Raw genomic sequence first — 18364 nt, 5'->3', positions numbered from 1 at the left:
CTCTTGGAATGTCCTGCCAATTTCAACATATTTTACAAGCACAAACATAGAAACATGCCCAAAATGTAATGAAACATGAGAGTCAATTTATGGCTGGAAATGCCGTCAAAACAAGGTAAAAAAAAAAAAAAAAAAAGATAAACTATAATAGATATAGCACCTATAGTATATAGGCGATCTCAAGGAGGGAAATGTCTACTATAGATCCATCTGATATAAGGTTTCAGGGTGATCATTACACAGATCCACTTTTAGCCCACTATCATTACACAGTCTCTACTTTTGGATGATATTAAAGATTCTTTCGAATTTTCAGAGAGTAACTATGATCAGAAATACATAAATACCAGTACAAAGTTATTGTATTTTTTACACATTGTAACTTTTTTTTAAATTACTTCAGATAATACAAAAACAAAAATGTATTACTAAAACAACATTCTGTGTAATCACTAACCTGTATGGAACACAACTTTCTCACACTCATAAAACACATATATTTTTATGGAAGCTTTAACTCGTTGCCCATTTCAATATTCTCACATTCCAAGCTGTATCCTTGGCAGTCTTTTAAAATGTTTGAAAAATGAATCTTCAAATAAATATAGACCCTAAACTGGAAGCTGTCATAGGGACAAATATGTCGAGCAGAGCCAGGTCATGAGAGATAGGTGGGCGTGAGTAGGTGAATGGTTGGGAAAAGTGGCATGGAACCAGCTGCCATACCTGTAACCTCTGGAGCAATCTGGTCAAGTTCAAAGACATGGCTACCGTATCGTAAAGCAGAGGAGGGGAGGCTATGAACAGAGAGCTGAGATGTATTGGAAAAGATGAACATATGTATTGTGACCCTTAGTTTGTGCATAAAAATCCTCTGCTGATTTTAGAACGATTCCTGATTAAAGACCACATTCTCAGTTAAACAGACTCTTTGGATTAACTCTCATGTTAAAGGTTGTCTCTGACTCATCTATAAGGCAAGGCTATAATATCTCCAGATCCACCTACTGTTGAATTTATACTAAAAAGCACACTGAATTAAAATTGATCAGGGCTTTAATTACTTCATGAAAAACTATTCTTATGCTGACAATTTTTTTATGTAAGAGAGGACATTAAAATTGTAGAAGGAGTGTATAAGTATTTTATCCATCAGCCCGAGGAAAATGTAATATGACATTGTCTATTAAACCATCTGTTAAAGCACTTCACCATGCTACTTCTGTAAAGCCTCTTATTTAAATAAATAAATAAATAAATATTGTTCCTGGATTTCTCCTACATGATCTGTGAGTTGGCCAACACTTATTTAAGATATTAACATTAATAAATACTATTTATTATTCTGCAAAGACCTACAATTGTCTTTGGAGTATATTCCTCAGCATCACTGCCTTCCTGGATTTCTAGAAAATTAGACAAAACTATCAACGCTTGGGAAAAGAACTAATTGAATGCTACAACATCTGGGAATGTTGTAGGGTTGTCTCTCTGGATGTGGGATGCTGTTTAACATGTTCTACATCAATTCTGCCCACTCTCCGTGCCCTTTTCTGCCAGTGGGGGCTGCCCCTCCACTTCCCTGATTTAGCTTCATATTTGGGCTATGCAGATTAGGCAGTAAAGGACACAGTCGGGAAGCCCTTCATCATGTTTGCCTTAATATGATTACTATTAAGCTATTAAAATAGAAATATAATTATTTCTTATACACATATTTTTGAAAGTTAAGAAAACTTTTTACAGTTAAATTATTGTTAATTGACTTTTTTTTAAAACAACATTACAACAGATTGTATTGAGCTCATTGTTTGACAAAACTGCGGTAAAATTCTGAGATTTTTTAAGCAATGGGAGGAAATCTGGTGCTATTTCCTGATGTTTTTAGAGAAAATAATTTATTGTTTCTAGAAGAAAGGGTAATACATTCTGAGAAATAATGTACTCTTGATCTATACTCTTTTTCAGATATTAAAGGTGAATTACAGACCTCATTCTCAGTTCTCTAATCCTAATGTTGCTCTGAGATTTGATGCCATTACATGGTGCTCTGAGATTTTAATTGGTATGCAAGTCCAGGGCATATTAGTCCTATACATTTAGATGTTAGACTTTGTCCTGAAGCCAAAAGCTAGACCTACAATTCTTCCATTCTATAATAGCCTTTATTTTAGATATATTTCTATAAAAGGGATCCTTCCTATTGTGGTATTGTCAATGAATACCAAGCATTGATGCATCCCACCAAATGACTTTTATTTAAAACAAGGTTACGTCTCCAACATCTGAATATACTTGCAGGTTAGTGACCTGTTGATGTTCTATTTGTTCTTCTACTTACTTTCTTTAAGACGACCTTGTAGTCAGGAGAGCTGACACGACAGGGGATGACCAACTCATCTTTCTCTTCAATTATCAGTGCTTGACCAGGATAGAGTATATTCATTTCCAGAAAGGGCTGCTTGTCATCTACAGAACAAATATAGTCTTAGTGATTTAAATTCCCAAAAATTTGCATGTTAAATCTGGGTTATGACATCATGATTTTAACTTTTTCTGTACTGGTGAAGCAAGGAAGGTTCTTCATATTGTATAATGAAATGTGTGAGTTGATCTGTTTACTTTTAAAATACACAATAATGATCAGATTTAACCAGCAAAAAACATAGATCATTATTTCATCATTTGGAAGTAGATTTAACAGCAGACTGGTCCACTTTAACCTCCTGCTGGTTGGTGGTCCATGTGGAATTGCTGTTTCTTGCCTTGGCTAATAGTAATTTTCATTAATACACTGTAGTATTTCTTGTAGGGCATTTCATGGATAACATAACAATATCAAGTCCTGTAAGAAGTCTACTAATTGCATTAAAGCTGTAAAAGATCCAGAGTACCATTTCCCTTCTGACATGCTGTCAAGCAACTGTTGGAAGTTGTTACAGAAATCAAATTGCTTTTGCATTCAGTGCAACTGAATTAATTTCCCAGAGATGTGAGATCTGGTAACTAACTATAACAAAAATTGAATAGTGAATACATTATTTTGAATTCCTTAATCACAGTAGCCTTCTGAAGCATGAAAGGGTTATATAAATCATACGTGCGTTCTATTGTGCAAACGACTTGGAAGGAAACCATGAAGGGAAATAAACAGAATTCAAGTGCTCTTCGCTATGTTGATGTTACCCCCTCTGATGTTTCCCTAGACTAGGCCCTAATTCTCAGTGTATCATTATATTATAGTGTAGGGAAGGTATGACAGCTGCTACTTGATGAAAAAAACAAGCAACTTAGAAGAAGTATGTGAGTGTTGTGTCCTTCCTCATTTGATATGTCTGCAACATCAAAAGGCCAGCTTCTTCCTAGGGCACTGCATTCACGAGGACTGATGTTAGAGGATACATAGGAACTTTTCTGTTTATGTATAAAAAGTAATTCAGTTGCAAAATTCGGTGGTTCTATCAACATAATAACCATGATCCACGTGGCAGGAACATTATGTTGTTGATATGTTATTTTGTACTTTACATGCTCTGTAAATTGTTCTCATTTTGTGGATCTACTAAGGCTTAATAACAACATTGCCTACAGTTCTATTCTTGTGGTTCATTAAATACGTGTCTTTCACTTATTTAGCAGTGTATTTAAAGGGCAAAGAGACTCTTTTGCATACAGCACAATATCTTGGCATAATATAAGAATGGCACTGAAAGAGGTGCTAGTTATCTGTTTAAAAGGACACTCCAACCATCATCTGTACCCAACTGCAGGGGCCTGACAGTGAATTGCGAACTCCTTTTATAAGATGCTTATGGGCTGACGCGGAATCTGAGACCACTGACATTCTTTTAAACGTGGGTGCATGAACTGTGTGCAGAGGTCACACATCACTAGGAAAATAGTAACTGTTTTTCCTTAGCACAAATTCAACTGCACTGAAACACAAACAGCCATTGGAAATGGAGATGCGGGAGGATTATCCTTCAATAACACTGCTGTCTCTTTTCATATGATCTACGTGTGTATTACACTGTTTTAAAAACAAAAACAAAAAAAAACAACAACACGTTGTTGGTAATTTGGTAACCTATGTGATGAGCAGCAGGACATGACATAATCACATCTTAAAAGCTCAGGGCAAGAGTTGTTGTGGAAGCTTGCAACAGTCTTCCATTGCGTAAAGGGCCAGTTATAAGAGCAATTTCTAATCGGACGCCAGGGAACCTAACCACGCAACATGGCAACTTACCCCCTGGTATTGAGTCATAGCGACACCCTGCTACCGTAGGCCTTATTGGCCTAGCCAGAATATGCCAGTGCCTGAATAGAAATTGTATATAACTTCAGTGTTAAATTCTACTTCACCCACGCCTGGTCAAGGGCCGAAGAAGTAATGTGTTGGACCGCACTGTTAAAATGGTAAGATATTTATGCAAACACCTTGAAAAAATATATATGGCCCCACCTCAAACAGCTTTGCTCACAATTATATTGCTTTGTAAGAAGAGTCCCAAAAATGGTAAATAAAACATAGGAATACATTGTTACTAAGAGAAAGCAACCTTGTTTTAATAAAACAGTAAATAATAATGTATACCTCTAATACATACAGCAAAAGCACCTGTGCTGTAAAAAATCAGAAATCAATCATATTATATTATGTATTCTGGATTCTCTTGGCTCACAATGATAGCACCTGTGGACTGTAGATACCGACCTTTGACATACATATAGATCTTGGCATTGTATTTTATATTACTGTTGGGCTTGCTGTTTGCACAGGTTATGAAGCCAGTGTCCACAGCTTGGGCATCTGTGATTGTTAATTGACTGCATGTGAGATGCCCTTCATCAGGCCCTCGGCACTGCTGCTCCCACACGTGCAGCCTGCTGTTGGATGAGAAGGGTTTCTGTTGCCATAGCCAAGTGAGTGGGGCAGATCCTCTGTAAAACAAAAATAATAGGATGAATATATGTGTGTATGTATCTATGTTCATGTATGACTATGTCATTTTTGAGGATATAACCCTGAAATTGAGAATGGCAAATACTGGATTTTTTTTTACATTTATTTTTTCTTTATTTTATTTGGGATAAATGCATATGATCTTACTGTTATATTTCTGTGTTTGATTTTGTCTTCACTTCTGCTTTACAAGTGAAATTGGTAGTCAAGTATATATGCATGAAATACAACTTATATTTGTGAAGAGATACCTTGTACAATCTTTCTTTATTTCACATGTCATATGCTGTATCCTTAAGCCATCCTAACTTTGCCATGATGTCATATCATAATATCATGCCCTAACCACAAACAATTATTCTGTCACTTTTGTGCTTTTTTTATTACTATTATTGTTTAAAAAAAAAACAACACTTGAAATAACTTTAAATAAAAACTTTTAAAGTTAAAAAAATAATAGAATCATTATATAATATAATCATCATTAATGTTTATATAATAGCTAATATTAACAATATTGCCCAATAAGACAACTTCAACCTTAAGTTAAATTAAATGGCACATTAGGCAATGCAAGGTAAATCTTAAAATCAAATAAAAAATTATATAGTAAATATGGAAGTAGAACATTCCAAAGCATGGGGTCTGAGACAATAGTGATGCAGGAAACTGTTTTACTTAGGCATATTAAATAAATGGATTATGGTTTAAAGTCTGTAGGGTTATGTGCAATAAACAGAAGGTCTTGTTCCCTCCCTGTTCCTTCCCAAAAAGGTATTTTTTGGCTCTTAACACAGACTATCCGCCTGCCGCCTTCCTGAAGCTGATGCCACTGCGGAGATGATCATCTTAAAACACTTCCAGCCACTGAGTGATGCAGTCACTGGCTGCGCTAAGTTCTGACATTCAGAAACAACTCACACATTTTCCATGACCCAGTCAGTCCAACAAAGCCAGCTAACCCCAAGTGCAAGGTGAAGCTCAGCTGCTTCCAATTCCGCTTTTTAAATCTCTTTCCTCCAAATACTGAGTTTAATTAAATTGATTTCCTGACAAGAAGTATGGTTATTTCAATCTAAATAAAAGGCCAATCAGCATGCCCTTTCCAAGAAAATGTATAACAATACAACCCGTCCATACACCAACAAATAGAAGTAACCAATCAACGCCATTGCCTTGGTTACCCCAAATATTATAGATGAGTTTTGGCCCATATTTTCCATGTTTAACAGAACAAAGAACACTTAATATGACTGAATTTCAAGTTCTTCTTTTAATTTTGAGCAATATGTTACGCAACAACTGTTAATAAATAGCTTCACAAAGATACAAGTGCTCCTACATTTTGCTTATCGCTTGCGATGCCCTAGTTGGCAATTAATATTTCACAATATCAATATTCCGTGGAACAAATAGTCTCCTAGGTGTGTTATTAGATATATCCAGGATTGATTATTGAACTATAATGACATTCTACTGAAATCGTCAATTATACCTACAATTGTCTAAATAATTATATTTAACTAGGTGTAAATTAAGTAACTCCAAAGTTTAACCAAGAACTTACTTGCAGGATATAGTGTAGGAATCCCCTGCTTTGATTTGAAAATGGTTTCCTGGTGGGTTTAGTTGAGGTTTGTGCAAAGTCTCACGATCCCTACGATGACCTGAAAATTAAAAAAAAAAAGTTGGTTAATAATAATGTCTATTCTTCCAATTTCCCAAATTCTAACCTTCATATATGATATCTACTTTCCTAATCTGTGAACAGTTCACATCCACAATTACAATGGCATAAATGTCTGAAAAGGGTTTTGAGGATGAAAGTGGGTATAGTAGACAATATCTTTCCATAAGGTTCTGCTTTATTTTAGGTTTCAAGTGTTCGGGATATAAGAGCAGTAACATATACAGAGAGTAGCAAGAGGTTATAATAGAAATACCTTCCCATAAATGTGATATCCCTTCTTAAGACCTGCGATGCTAATGTTCTTAGAGGAGACTGACCGAATGAGTGCTTTAATGTGGCACGCTTATGAAAAGTGTATATTGTAGGACTACATTAAATACATTACTTCTGGATACTCTACAATCCAGTTGGCATCAACTATGTGCTGTTATACCATTCCAATGAACTAGTTGTATTCTGAATTTTCGTCTCAGATAAGCACCTTTATTCAGCCTTGTAAACTTAAGAAACATACTTTTTGTTTTGAAAAGATTTAACGAAGTAATAAAATTTTTGTCTTTGTAAATTCCCTGTACCTACACAGTTCTTAGGATATCATATACAGCAACACTATTCAGCCATTTCCTGATAAAGCAAGATCTATTGTTCTGGCTAGAGAAAGACATTTGTCAAGTTCTTACATATGTTTTTCCAGTTGAAGAACCTTTTCTTTGGTATGTTTGTTTAGTACGCCAATAGTCTTTGGTGTGCCTGACATGTTAACTCACACGCCCAAATTAAGTGCAAAGATCACCCTCGCACACCCAAGGAAAGTGTTCTACAAATAATTTATGTTAGTTAATTTTTTTACAAAGAGACTCACAAACTGTTTTTAAATAGTAGCTACTACTCTACTGTGACCATTAGAGTACAACTCTACAACTATCCACATGTTCTCTGTCACTTTAATAAAGAACTCCTTTGCGTATCCTATTTCTGTGTGTGAGATTTTCTGGGTGTTGTTTGGTCCGGTTGGAGGGGACTTCTGAAGATTTTTGGCACCAGCATTTTCCCTGACATTCGGTGATGCAGGTGACTATATGTTTGCTGATCTGAAAGCTTGCCAGATGGTCAGACTGCTGATACATTGTATAAGGAAATATTTTTATAGTACAATGGCAGATTTAGTGAATCCTGCACCAAACACTAAAGATAAAGCTTACAGGAAAGTTTTTAGGCTATGGTTTAGGTTGTAGACTATAATTTTTGAAGAACAAACTCCATTGAGCTTCTGCTGTAAGGATAGCTTATTTGGTCCTCTAGAATGTAGAGTCAAATGTGAGAGATTACTGGAGTCTCCTCATCGATTAAATTATGCAGGGTGAGTTCCTGCCAGTGTTAGCCATTCACAATGAATAATGAAGTAAGAATTGAATTCAGTGAAATCATTTGGCCTTCAATCTAGACTAGACAGGCTGAATTCTTATTTGCCGTTGACTTCTATCTTTCTGTCTACAGTTATGGTTGGCACAAAGCAGTGATAGCCATGACCTGCAGAAATCTAAAGTTGTTGATGATATGTATTTGATTGGCTACCAAGACATTTTTCTATTGTCTTTCTCTATCTTATTCATTGCATGCACATGTGCATGTCTACAATGATAATACATATGGTTGGATTCTACAGATATGCACACATTTTAAACAATTCATCACTACATGGCTGAGCAACCCCTCAGTGTGTAGTCTTCAATTATAAACTTAAAATGTGGTGTACTATACTTATATTTTTATTCCTTATGCGTTACACATACAGATTGTGCTGTAAACCATAGGGGACACTTAGTAGGATACTTTTGAGGCCTAGTACATGAATTTGTATTGTCTACAGTTTGATGTGGGGCATTTGAATTTATTGGGCCTGGTAAATAGTTGTACCTAGTTTGTTAATGATACACCGAGTACAAAGTTTTAAAGGGCGCTAAGCCAAATGATTTATCTGAGCCCCATCTTTAACACAGGTTAAAAAAAAAACCATAATCGCACAAGTACTATGGAACTTAGTATCTATTATATTACATTTATTTATAGCATCAGCAGATTCAGTAGTGCTGTTAAGAGTCGGTAAAATGATTTAAAATGCCACACAATAACAAAAGTGGTACAAAAGGAGAAGCAGGTTCTGCTCTTGGGAGATTACAATCTAGTCATGACTACAAAGTCTTTCTACTGAAAATGCATAGCAGGAATGACTTCCAATTCACCTGTAAGGAGCCCCTTGGGCCACTGGGGTCCTTAGCAACTGCTTGTTATGCTTATGCGATTGTACCTTCCCTGACCATATAGCCCACATAAACAGCAGCAAACAGTATGGAGAAGACCCTCAACTGTAAAATGTCATAAATTATTATTATATTATTTTTTGTGCAAGAACAAGAAGAAGGATGTTTGATGAAAAGAAAACAGAAATACTAGCTACAGCAAAAGGCTTTTGAGGTGAATAACACCATAGTAAAAATAAATACAATAAAAAATGCCACAAATGGAGTGCTCTACAAAAAATCTACAGTTTTATTATTATTCTGTAGAATATTTTCTCAACTCAGCACAGTGACATATTGGTCCTTCTGCAAATACCAAGGACATGGCTGGGCTCAGACTCTTACCACAAAACATGGACCTTATTCCTACCCCACATAAATAGCATTCACCAACCACTCATACATTATATACAAAACACACGGCCCATACACAGTAAAAAACCTATGTGTACATTAAATATGCATAAATAACTCATTGTACTTTTTCCTCTCTGTTAAAGCAATCAAATACACTCAAGCACTGTTCTTCTTGTATATTCTTTTTGGGTCTGCATATAAGCCTTACCTTTGAACATGGTATCTAAAATGTACAACACTGATGTCAGCTCATATCAGTTCACACTCAGAGAAAACATTAGTCTCAGTTCTGAGGAAAAGACAACAAACTGGGTTGAATCTAATGTAAATATGTATTCTGGAAATACAATTAAAGAACTTTTATTGTGCGGCTGATATAAACATTCCAGCACAGCCATTCCCTCCTGGCTCATGTCACTCCAGTGATGCTATAGAGGAGCTGTTCTCAGTCCCCAGCTGGGATCTAATTGTTTTCTAAGGTAGCAGGCACAGGAAAGAGTATGGGTTACAATAGAGTAAAGTAACCCACATTTGGAGCTCTGCATTGTCAAAAAATGTAGTTCCCAGGGGCAGCAGCTACTGAATTTGTTTGACTCTTCGCAGTCTGGAGAACATTTCTATACAAGAGGGAGGAAAAGAGGTCATAGTCCACAACTAGAAAGTCAGAAGCTTAGATATAGTGTTTCACTCTAACGAAAGGGTAATGGATAAGTGGAAAGTTATAGGGGTTAATATAGCAAGGGTGTTTAAATTTACATAGGATTGTGATATCACTATCCTGATTGTAAGAAAAGACCAGAGGCAGAGGTGCCTCTGATCATTCAAAAACCATAAATGATGGGGCTTAGGCAAGGAAGGAGAAGGCTGATGGCTGGTGGCTTAAAATTAACTACCAATAAAGCAATTTTTTTTCTAGCAATAATATTTACTGTAGTTCATAGGGTAAAAATGAATAAGTGGCATCTTTGGAAATTTACAAAAAAGACTGTTTTTTTTACAAGCTTATTTATAATGGGAAGTAATTTACTTTGTAAGCCATGAAAAGAAAATGTAATTGAATTATACATACTGCAGAAGTGTAACTCATCTACAAGGCAGGTCAAGTAAAGCGTCATTAAACAATTGACAAAGCAATCTAGTTAAAGTATCAGCTACATGAGAACTGTCATTCATTTAGAATGGTAGTCATCTGAAGAGATTTCAGATCATTTAATCATTTAATCTTTCTGCTTTAAGGGACAATGTAACTGATATGTTATTTTTTTAATAGCTTCAGGGGAACTTTAACAAAAGAAATTGTTAAGAGAATAGCCAGATGATGAATGGAAACATTCGCTGAGTGAAGAGTGTATCTCGGGGAAGAGATGGTTTAAAGGAACAATTAAGATGTTTTTTTGTGACTGTTAGCAATGTAAATACATTTAAGCCCTGGCCCCCTACTCCCAGTATTAGAGCTGCTTGGCATTTCCCCTCATAATGTGATGGCATGGTTGGTTGAGTACTGAACCCAACAAATGGTTAACAATAAATCCGATGCTTGGGAATGTGTGTTTCCACTCACTATACACCATGAGCTCCAGCATGTATGTATATAAATGTGTATATATATATATTATAGTGATATAATATCAATATAACTTGATCCTTTGAGGGATGGTCCATATTTAAGGGAATTTAGAAATATACCATTACTTCGTCTAATTTTGTGGCAGAGTAGCAGTTAAATCAAAGCTAAGATATGTCAGTTAACCTACTGATTAATGAAGAGCTGTGGAGTTCCTGCTCCTCATATCATAACTTATGTTCCTGTACCACACACATAAAACAAATGAACAGCTGATGTTTTTGTAAAACCATATAACATCGTTTATCAGCTGGAGAGTATTAAGTGATTTGGAGAAGCTCAACAGGCTTGAAAAATGTGTAAAGCTTCACCATTTGGAACAGGCAAAAGGATGATACTTGGCCTTAGGAGGAAGAAATTTCTTTAAAAACAACTTGGCTATCAATCTCTAAGAATGTATTAGGCATGTCGGAAAATGTAGTATGTTTAGTGCCATATGGGCAACCTGTTAATTTCGTGGTTGCGCCACATTTACACAGTTCCATCTCTAAATATGGGAGTCCAAATTGATTTACACACCCTGTCAACTGGAGAGCTATAAAAATGCACTCTCCTATTTTAATAGTTGTGGTTTTAATCTATAATGCTTTTATAAAGATATAGGAATTTAAAAACATAGCTTGGTCCATTAATATAATGTATGTGGTGGTTGCTGTGGCTAACATCAGAGGATCATCTATAAGGCAGCCTAGGGCCCGGGAAAGCAGCACTTCACCCAGAGACTCTGGGGAAAATCAAGCAAGTTCCTAGGAATGGTCCCTGGCTATGTGGGGGTCCTTCTGTGGAATACAACAAAACATAGAAATGTAAACATACTCAATGTGATAGCTCAAGTTTACAGATTGCATTGATGGGGCACCATGGCTGGACCTAGAGGATTTCTATTTTTTGTGGTGGCGGTGAACATTGCTTGCGTTAGAATAAGGTGGTGTATTTTATAACAATGTATGGCATAACAGTTTTGCAATGTTGTGTGTAGGTGCCAAGATGGGGAGCCAATGCAACATAAATAGGTTTGAGGACCACCATAGTAGAATTTATTTTTAATCCTCTTAGCTGTATTACTTAAAAACAACAGTTCTTTTGCTACACTTTATATCAACTAAGCCAGCTGACAAATCCATTCGATGCAGCAGGGTTGAACTGATTGAGAGGGGAACGTTTTTAATTATTTTTGAAATTGTTGAGGTCACTTATGAGTCACTTATTACAGCGAAACAAAACCCATCACTTCTGCATTCATGTCAGTCACACTTTCCCTACTTCGGGCATGACAATGCTGATTTAAATGGCTACATTACAAGATACAAAGATCTCCAGTATCAAACAGTTATCCAGTTACAACATTGTAAGCAGTCAATGCCTTGATATGACATTTTTTTCACATCTGATGGGTGTAAATGTAATATTCATCCAGCCTTCTTCTTCCACGTAATAAGCATTGATGCGCATTAACTCTGTATCTATCACTTGGTACAGAGCTTTCTCCAACATGTGCTGCACTCATTCATTTTAGCTTCTACGTAGGCACTAAGTGACAGCTTCTTTACTCATCCATACCTAGGAACTTCCCAGGGCAGGCTACATGGAGCTCTCCCTCTTCTGGGAGAGTACTATCGTGAATGGAATCACAATATTCAGGAGTGTTTACAACCCATCGAAAAACAATAAGCAACTGAATCATTGGCAACAGCAGGTACAACATGCCATAGGCGTCAAATAATGGACTTAAAATGCCAGGGCCACCATGTGATCGCCAGTCCAGCCCTGACTGAGGCTCATCCTCTTACATAGAAATATTTTTTTTTAGAATATAAAAAAGGTCAGAGTGGCATATAAAAGGAGACCCATTGTTAAGTAAAGATGTATACATAGTCTCTTATTTATTTTGATAATTCCATTAACTTCTGTATTACAAATATATTTTATTTTAGGGGGTGTCATATCGATAGGTGGCTCCTTAAACGTGCGACCAAGCCTCCATTTTATTGAGATGTATTTAAAAACACATGTTCAATATCCACTGTCATTTTATTTGACCATTCCGTTGACATCAAGAATAAACTATAAAAAATTACTTTAAGGCAACAAACATCCTGGCACTGTATATAACGCAACACATAAGAAGCAGTTTATAACATAGACAGACACAGCGACATATAACGAAGACAAGTCGCATGTGAACTGGATTTTTCTTCTGCACAATATCAACGCACGGAGAAGAATATTGATGAAAACATTGTGTTTGCTCTATGATAACTCTGATTTATAAGGTAACAACTAATCGATAATCAGAGGTACAGATGCAAAATAAAACCACTTCCCCCCTATATATACATTAAAGCAATGTTAGGGTTGTCAGTCAGAAGATTGAAGGCGAGGAAACAACCAATTATCTATCCCAGGAGCATTATTTCAAAGTAATGTTTTTAAAAGCAAATATTCTAAATTACAATGCAAATACATTCTTTAAAATCTACATTTAAGATCTGTTCCAGAAGACTTTCTCAGTCATCTTCAAAAGATTTAATGCACTACCACGCTGACCCCATCCTGCACTGTGTTGGCTCCATTAATCAATCAATCCTGTAATTATAACACTCAGCATATAATGGACAGATATAGAAGAGCATGCCCCTCAAGATGAAGAAACACAAGACTTATAAAAAATGACACAACACAGACATTTGTAAAAAATAATCAGGTTTAGTTTTACCAAGAAAAATATATTCCTTTAATGTATTTCTAACGAAGTGTAACAAAATCAGAGGGCTTAAAAACCTGTATTTTAGAAAAATATTTGTGCGGTGAGAAGATTTTAGTAATTTTCTACATGATTGCTATATACTTAAGGCCCCTATTTCAATATAGATGGAAATATAGATATAGAAATACACATGTATTTCCTCCAACTCAATAGAATTAGTCAATAAAACATACACAAAAAATATATCATATAAGAAAAACACATCTAAAGAGAGATACATTCTTTTCATATGTAATCGAACCCAGCATAGAAATAGGAACAGTCTCATCAGAATATTTCCCTCAGACTACTAACTTGTAGATAGACACACACTGTTTACATAATATACAATTCTTTATACATTGGAAGTATATGGTCTCATCATAGTTGAAAATTAGGAATAACACCTTCAATTCATTTAACCATCTGATATCGGGTATTAGGCAAGAACTGATGAAGATGGAATCATGCAGTGGAAATGCAGCCATATAAAGGCTATTACTGTTTGAACTGGCGATCCCTTTTATCAGCTCTCTGTCACCCTGGGCACGCACGTCAACTGTTTGTCATGAGCATTTGTGCTTTTCCTTAATGACTCAGTGTTTCTGGACTGAAATCTGAAAGAATGAAGCCTGTGGGAAAGAGAGAAACCTGCATGGTGTTCCTGAGTGCTTAAGAGGTCCATACAGTGACAAGATCTCTTTTTAGTTCTTGCCAAATTAAGTATTCTAATCCGAAATAAAGGCCTCCAAAAGAAATCAGGTAATTTATAAACACTTTTGTCAAGTATACTTCATAAGCTTGACAGGAAAAGCTAAGTAACCTTCAAGAATGGAGAATAGGGTTTGATAAATGGTCACGTCAGCTGAGGCTCTATGCATTAAAGAGAAAGCTATTGGAATCTTAGAAAAGCAGACCATGGCATGCTATTTCAATGGTAGGCCAATATGCGACTTTTTTTACTATTTCCCCTTATATATGCTACATGCACGTGTGTCATGATGTCATGACACAGTAAGCTCATTGAGAACCATGACATCCATAACCGCCAGCATTTGGGACCTTTGGCAAGTATACTTCTAGAAATGATTTGATTTGATTGCTGATAAGAATGTGTTTTGCCCATTTCCTACCTGCTGTAAAACATCTGACCTTAATGAGCTTTAGCTTTGGCTCATGTAAAGACCCAGGTTCTGAGTGTTTGACTTGAGATATTCCAAGAGCTCCCTACCATGCGATCCAAACTGCGGTACAATATACTTTTTAACATGAAGACAAAGCAATTTAGAGATGGAAGCTTTACCAAGTTAGTGAAACAGCATCATCAAAAATGAAACAAAATGTACTTCCAGACTCAGACTACAGAAAAACTGTACTTTTTTATGATGTCCATTTCACTGCCAATAATGATTCTAACACAGACACATTATCTTTTCCTAAACGTGTATATGATCATGTTATTATGAATGACATATTTACTGGACCGATTAATACCTGGCACTAAAAATAAGCTGCATATACCTCAAGCTTACCGTTTACCCTGAGTTCTGTTGGCAAAGTTCTTGCCACCTTTCACATAATTGTATTTATTTAAAATGGGTTCTTGCCAAAACATTATCATTTCAGCACTTGGACATTTTGTGTATTTAGTCCCACAGAGTTGAATAATCATAATACTGTTTTTGCTTGAGCAGCTAAAATGCTAATTCCTTTTTATATTTACTTAGAAAAACATTAATATTTGCTTATGCTAAATGCTAGCCACAATAGAAAACAATTATATTTACATTTTTTTTGGTCAGACATAAATTTTTACGATTTGTTCCAAAAGAATATATTTGGCTGTTTGTGACGTATCAAACGAAAATATTTCTTTAATTAAGTTACCTTTAGAATTTCCGTTAAATGGTCACCCAAATTCTTTACCATTATGTTCACTAGGCCAGACCAGTAAACCAAAACCCTGTTAAGGGACTACTCTCTTACGGACAGTATAGAGGTTGAGGACTAGTCCCACTCCCCTTCTGACCCACTCACATTTTTTAACAGTCTTGTTTACCCCACCCCACTCTAAGACAATACCCCAAAATGGCATTGTTATATTCTGTTATGTATTTTACTGAGAGGGTGGTCGATAACTCGAACAGCCTCCCATCAGACATGGTAGAGTTTAATTTAATAAGGGAAGTTAAACACATACATGGGACAGGCATATTGTTATCCAGACTTTAAGATGAGACCAAAGACTGGATACAGTTTGAGTCTTTATAGCAGGAAAAAACAGGCACATTAGAGGGGCTGAATGGTTCTTATCTGCCATCAAATTCAGTATTTCTATTTTATCTGTCATTACTATACAATTGGGATTTATACTGTACTCGGATTTCCCTGTGCTGTCTTTGTAATGTATGATCTTTCATTTGATATAGTATTTTTGTATTGAAAGAGAATGTTTCAATAAAAAATCGATTTACATAATTATGTTAGCATTACCTCTTTCCATATAGTTGAATACAGCGAGGGAGTTTAAACATACATGGCAGACCTGGACTGGCCATCTGGCACACTGGGCAAATGTCCGGTGGGCTGCTGGCCGATAATACCACATACTGCAGCTCCAGCGGCATGTTTGATGCTGCAGCGTGTGGCTAATGATTGGATATGCGTGGCCACACAATATGTGAGCAGAAGAAAAACTAGCATGAAGCCGCGCATATCCAGCTGCCGGATGCATTGATGTCATCAGACGGCCGCCACCTTAAAGTGCCAGGGATGTCTGGTCATTGCAATCTGCCTCTGATAAATGCAACATACATAGATACATTGAACAAAAGAAAGCACGAGACCAGGTAAGGTTTTAGGCTTCATAGCAAGTAGTATATGTTGGAAGGGCCAATGGGTTACATGCCATTTAACTCTATGTTTGTATGCTGCTGCAACTTTTTCTTTGGACTATTTTCTTAGAAAACTGATTATGTAAAGCTCAAAAAAGCTAACATTACAATGAGATCATTAGGTATGTAAAGAATAATTCCTATTTGAAACAGGTTGTTTTGTTTGTAAAAATTAAACAGTAATCCATTAGTACTGCTTTGTTCTAAACAGCTGGATAACATGTTGTTGTTGTTTTGTTACATTTTTGCTGTGTATTATACTTCTGGGAAACACAGGGTTAAGGAGCACTTTTCATTTAATGATTTTTTTTCTTGCCACTTAGTCTTAAACAAACCATTTGCTCCTCACCAAGATAAAGCAACTCCTCCCTGATACTGAGCCTGCAGCTATTCTTGGGAATCTTGGTGCAGAGATAATTTCACATTGTTTTCTTGCATGCTAAAGAAGGGAGGATATACTTTCTGTACAGCATAATACCCATCAACAGCCTGAGGAACTGGAGTAATAATAAAAAATACAATTTCACAAATAAGAAAAAGACAAATGTGAAGGAGAAGGATGAGGGATAGGAAAGAGATAGAGAGTATAGAGAATAGAGACTAAGGGAGGCAGAAAGAGTGAAATGGGGGGGTGGGTGTAAATCGCTAACAAAACACCCTGAAGGAGAGGGTCCTGAAGGGGTAAAAATTCTCCCTGAGACCCCTCTCACAAATACAGCCCTTACATTTGAGGTAAAGGTAAAATATGAACAAATGTAGGGCCTATCTGGGGGTAGTAGGGAAACCTTATGTTGTATGCTCACTATGTGTTGGGAGAAAGTTTGAGATTAGTGTGGCAGAAGGTGTCAAACGTTAGAACCAAATTTAGGGAGAACCTTTTTTTTTTCTTTCTTAAGCGCTCTTAAACCCACCACCCATCCTCCTCAACCTGCTCATGAAATGAGTAGAGCTGCTGAGCAGCCCTGGATAGATTTCCCTAAACAAGCACCCCTCTCCCTGCACATGAAACGAGCAGAGCAGCTCTGGATACCTTCCCCTTCTCCCCTAATCGAGACCCTCTTTCCTGCCCATGAAACGAGTAGAGCTGCAGCAGCAGTTGATATAATCCCCTAACAAGTTCCCCCCTTTACCCTGCCCGTGTGCCGAGAAGAGCAAATGAAAGGAATTGAAAGTGCTTACCCAGGCCTAAGAAGGAGATGGTGGCACAGAGAGGAACGCCCAGGGAGGTAAGAGACTAGACAATACTAGACGAGGTGAAGCAAAATGCACAAACAACAAACGTAATACCCTGCAACTGCCAACAAAATGTCCTAACGAAATGCCCCGACAGTTATAATGAAATGCTCTGAAGGAGAGGGTCCTGAAGGGAGTATAAATACTGCCTGAGACCCCTTCCACAAATACAGGATGAAAACAGCCTTTACATTTATTGTTTTATATAGCACCATCATATGCCATAGTGATGTACTAATGTTGTGAGAGTACACTGTGTATCATGAACTATAGATTCTATGCAGTAAAGCAAAATGCAAATTCAGAAATAAACTAGAACCAAAATCCATAGTATATATTTAGAACAGTAAAACCAGGATTACCCGCTGACGTCACAGGTGGTCCCACTTACATCAGCGGGTGGTCCCACTTATATCAGCGGGTGGTCCCACTTACATTAGCGGGTGGTCCCACTGATGTTGGTGGACCGTTCCACTGACGCCGCTGGACACCTATTTAAGGGGAAATGGTCTTAGAGCGTGGTGTGTCAGAACCCCGGTCCTGCGACTAGGAGG

The 18364-nt window shown here is 36.6% G+C and overlaps 1 protein-coding gene across 1 annotated transcript in view; it reads right to left on the bottom strand.

Moving 5' to 3' along the window:
* LOC149287489 (vascular endothelial growth factor receptor kdr-like) overlaps nt 1-18364 on the bottom strand; it is an 84949-nt gene that overhangs the window by 63519 nt on the left and 3066 nt on the right. Inside the window, exons 2-4 of the mRNA XM_089492831.1 lie at nt 6534-6633; nt 4250-4320; nt 2342-2469 (exon numbers count right to left, since the gene is read on the bottom strand). Coding sequence (XP_089348957.1) covers nt 2342-2469; nt 4250-4320; nt 6534-6633 — 299 coding nt within the window. The remainder of the gene's footprint in view (nt 1-2341; nt 2470-4249; nt 4321-6533; nt 6634-18364) is intronic.

This window comes from Sceloporus occidentalis, unplaced genomic scaffold (assembly GCF_023333645.1).
Source record: "Sceloporus occidentalis isolate IW3139 unplaced genomic scaffold, rSceOcc1.0.p SCAF_60, whole genome shotgun sequence".
NCBI classification, from domain to species: Eukaryota; Metazoa; Chordata; class Lepidosauria; order Squamata; family Phrynosomatidae; genus Sceloporus; species Sceloporus occidentalis.
Note: the sequence above shows the minus strand (reverse complement) of the source record. Positions and strands in the feature narration are given on the sequence as shown.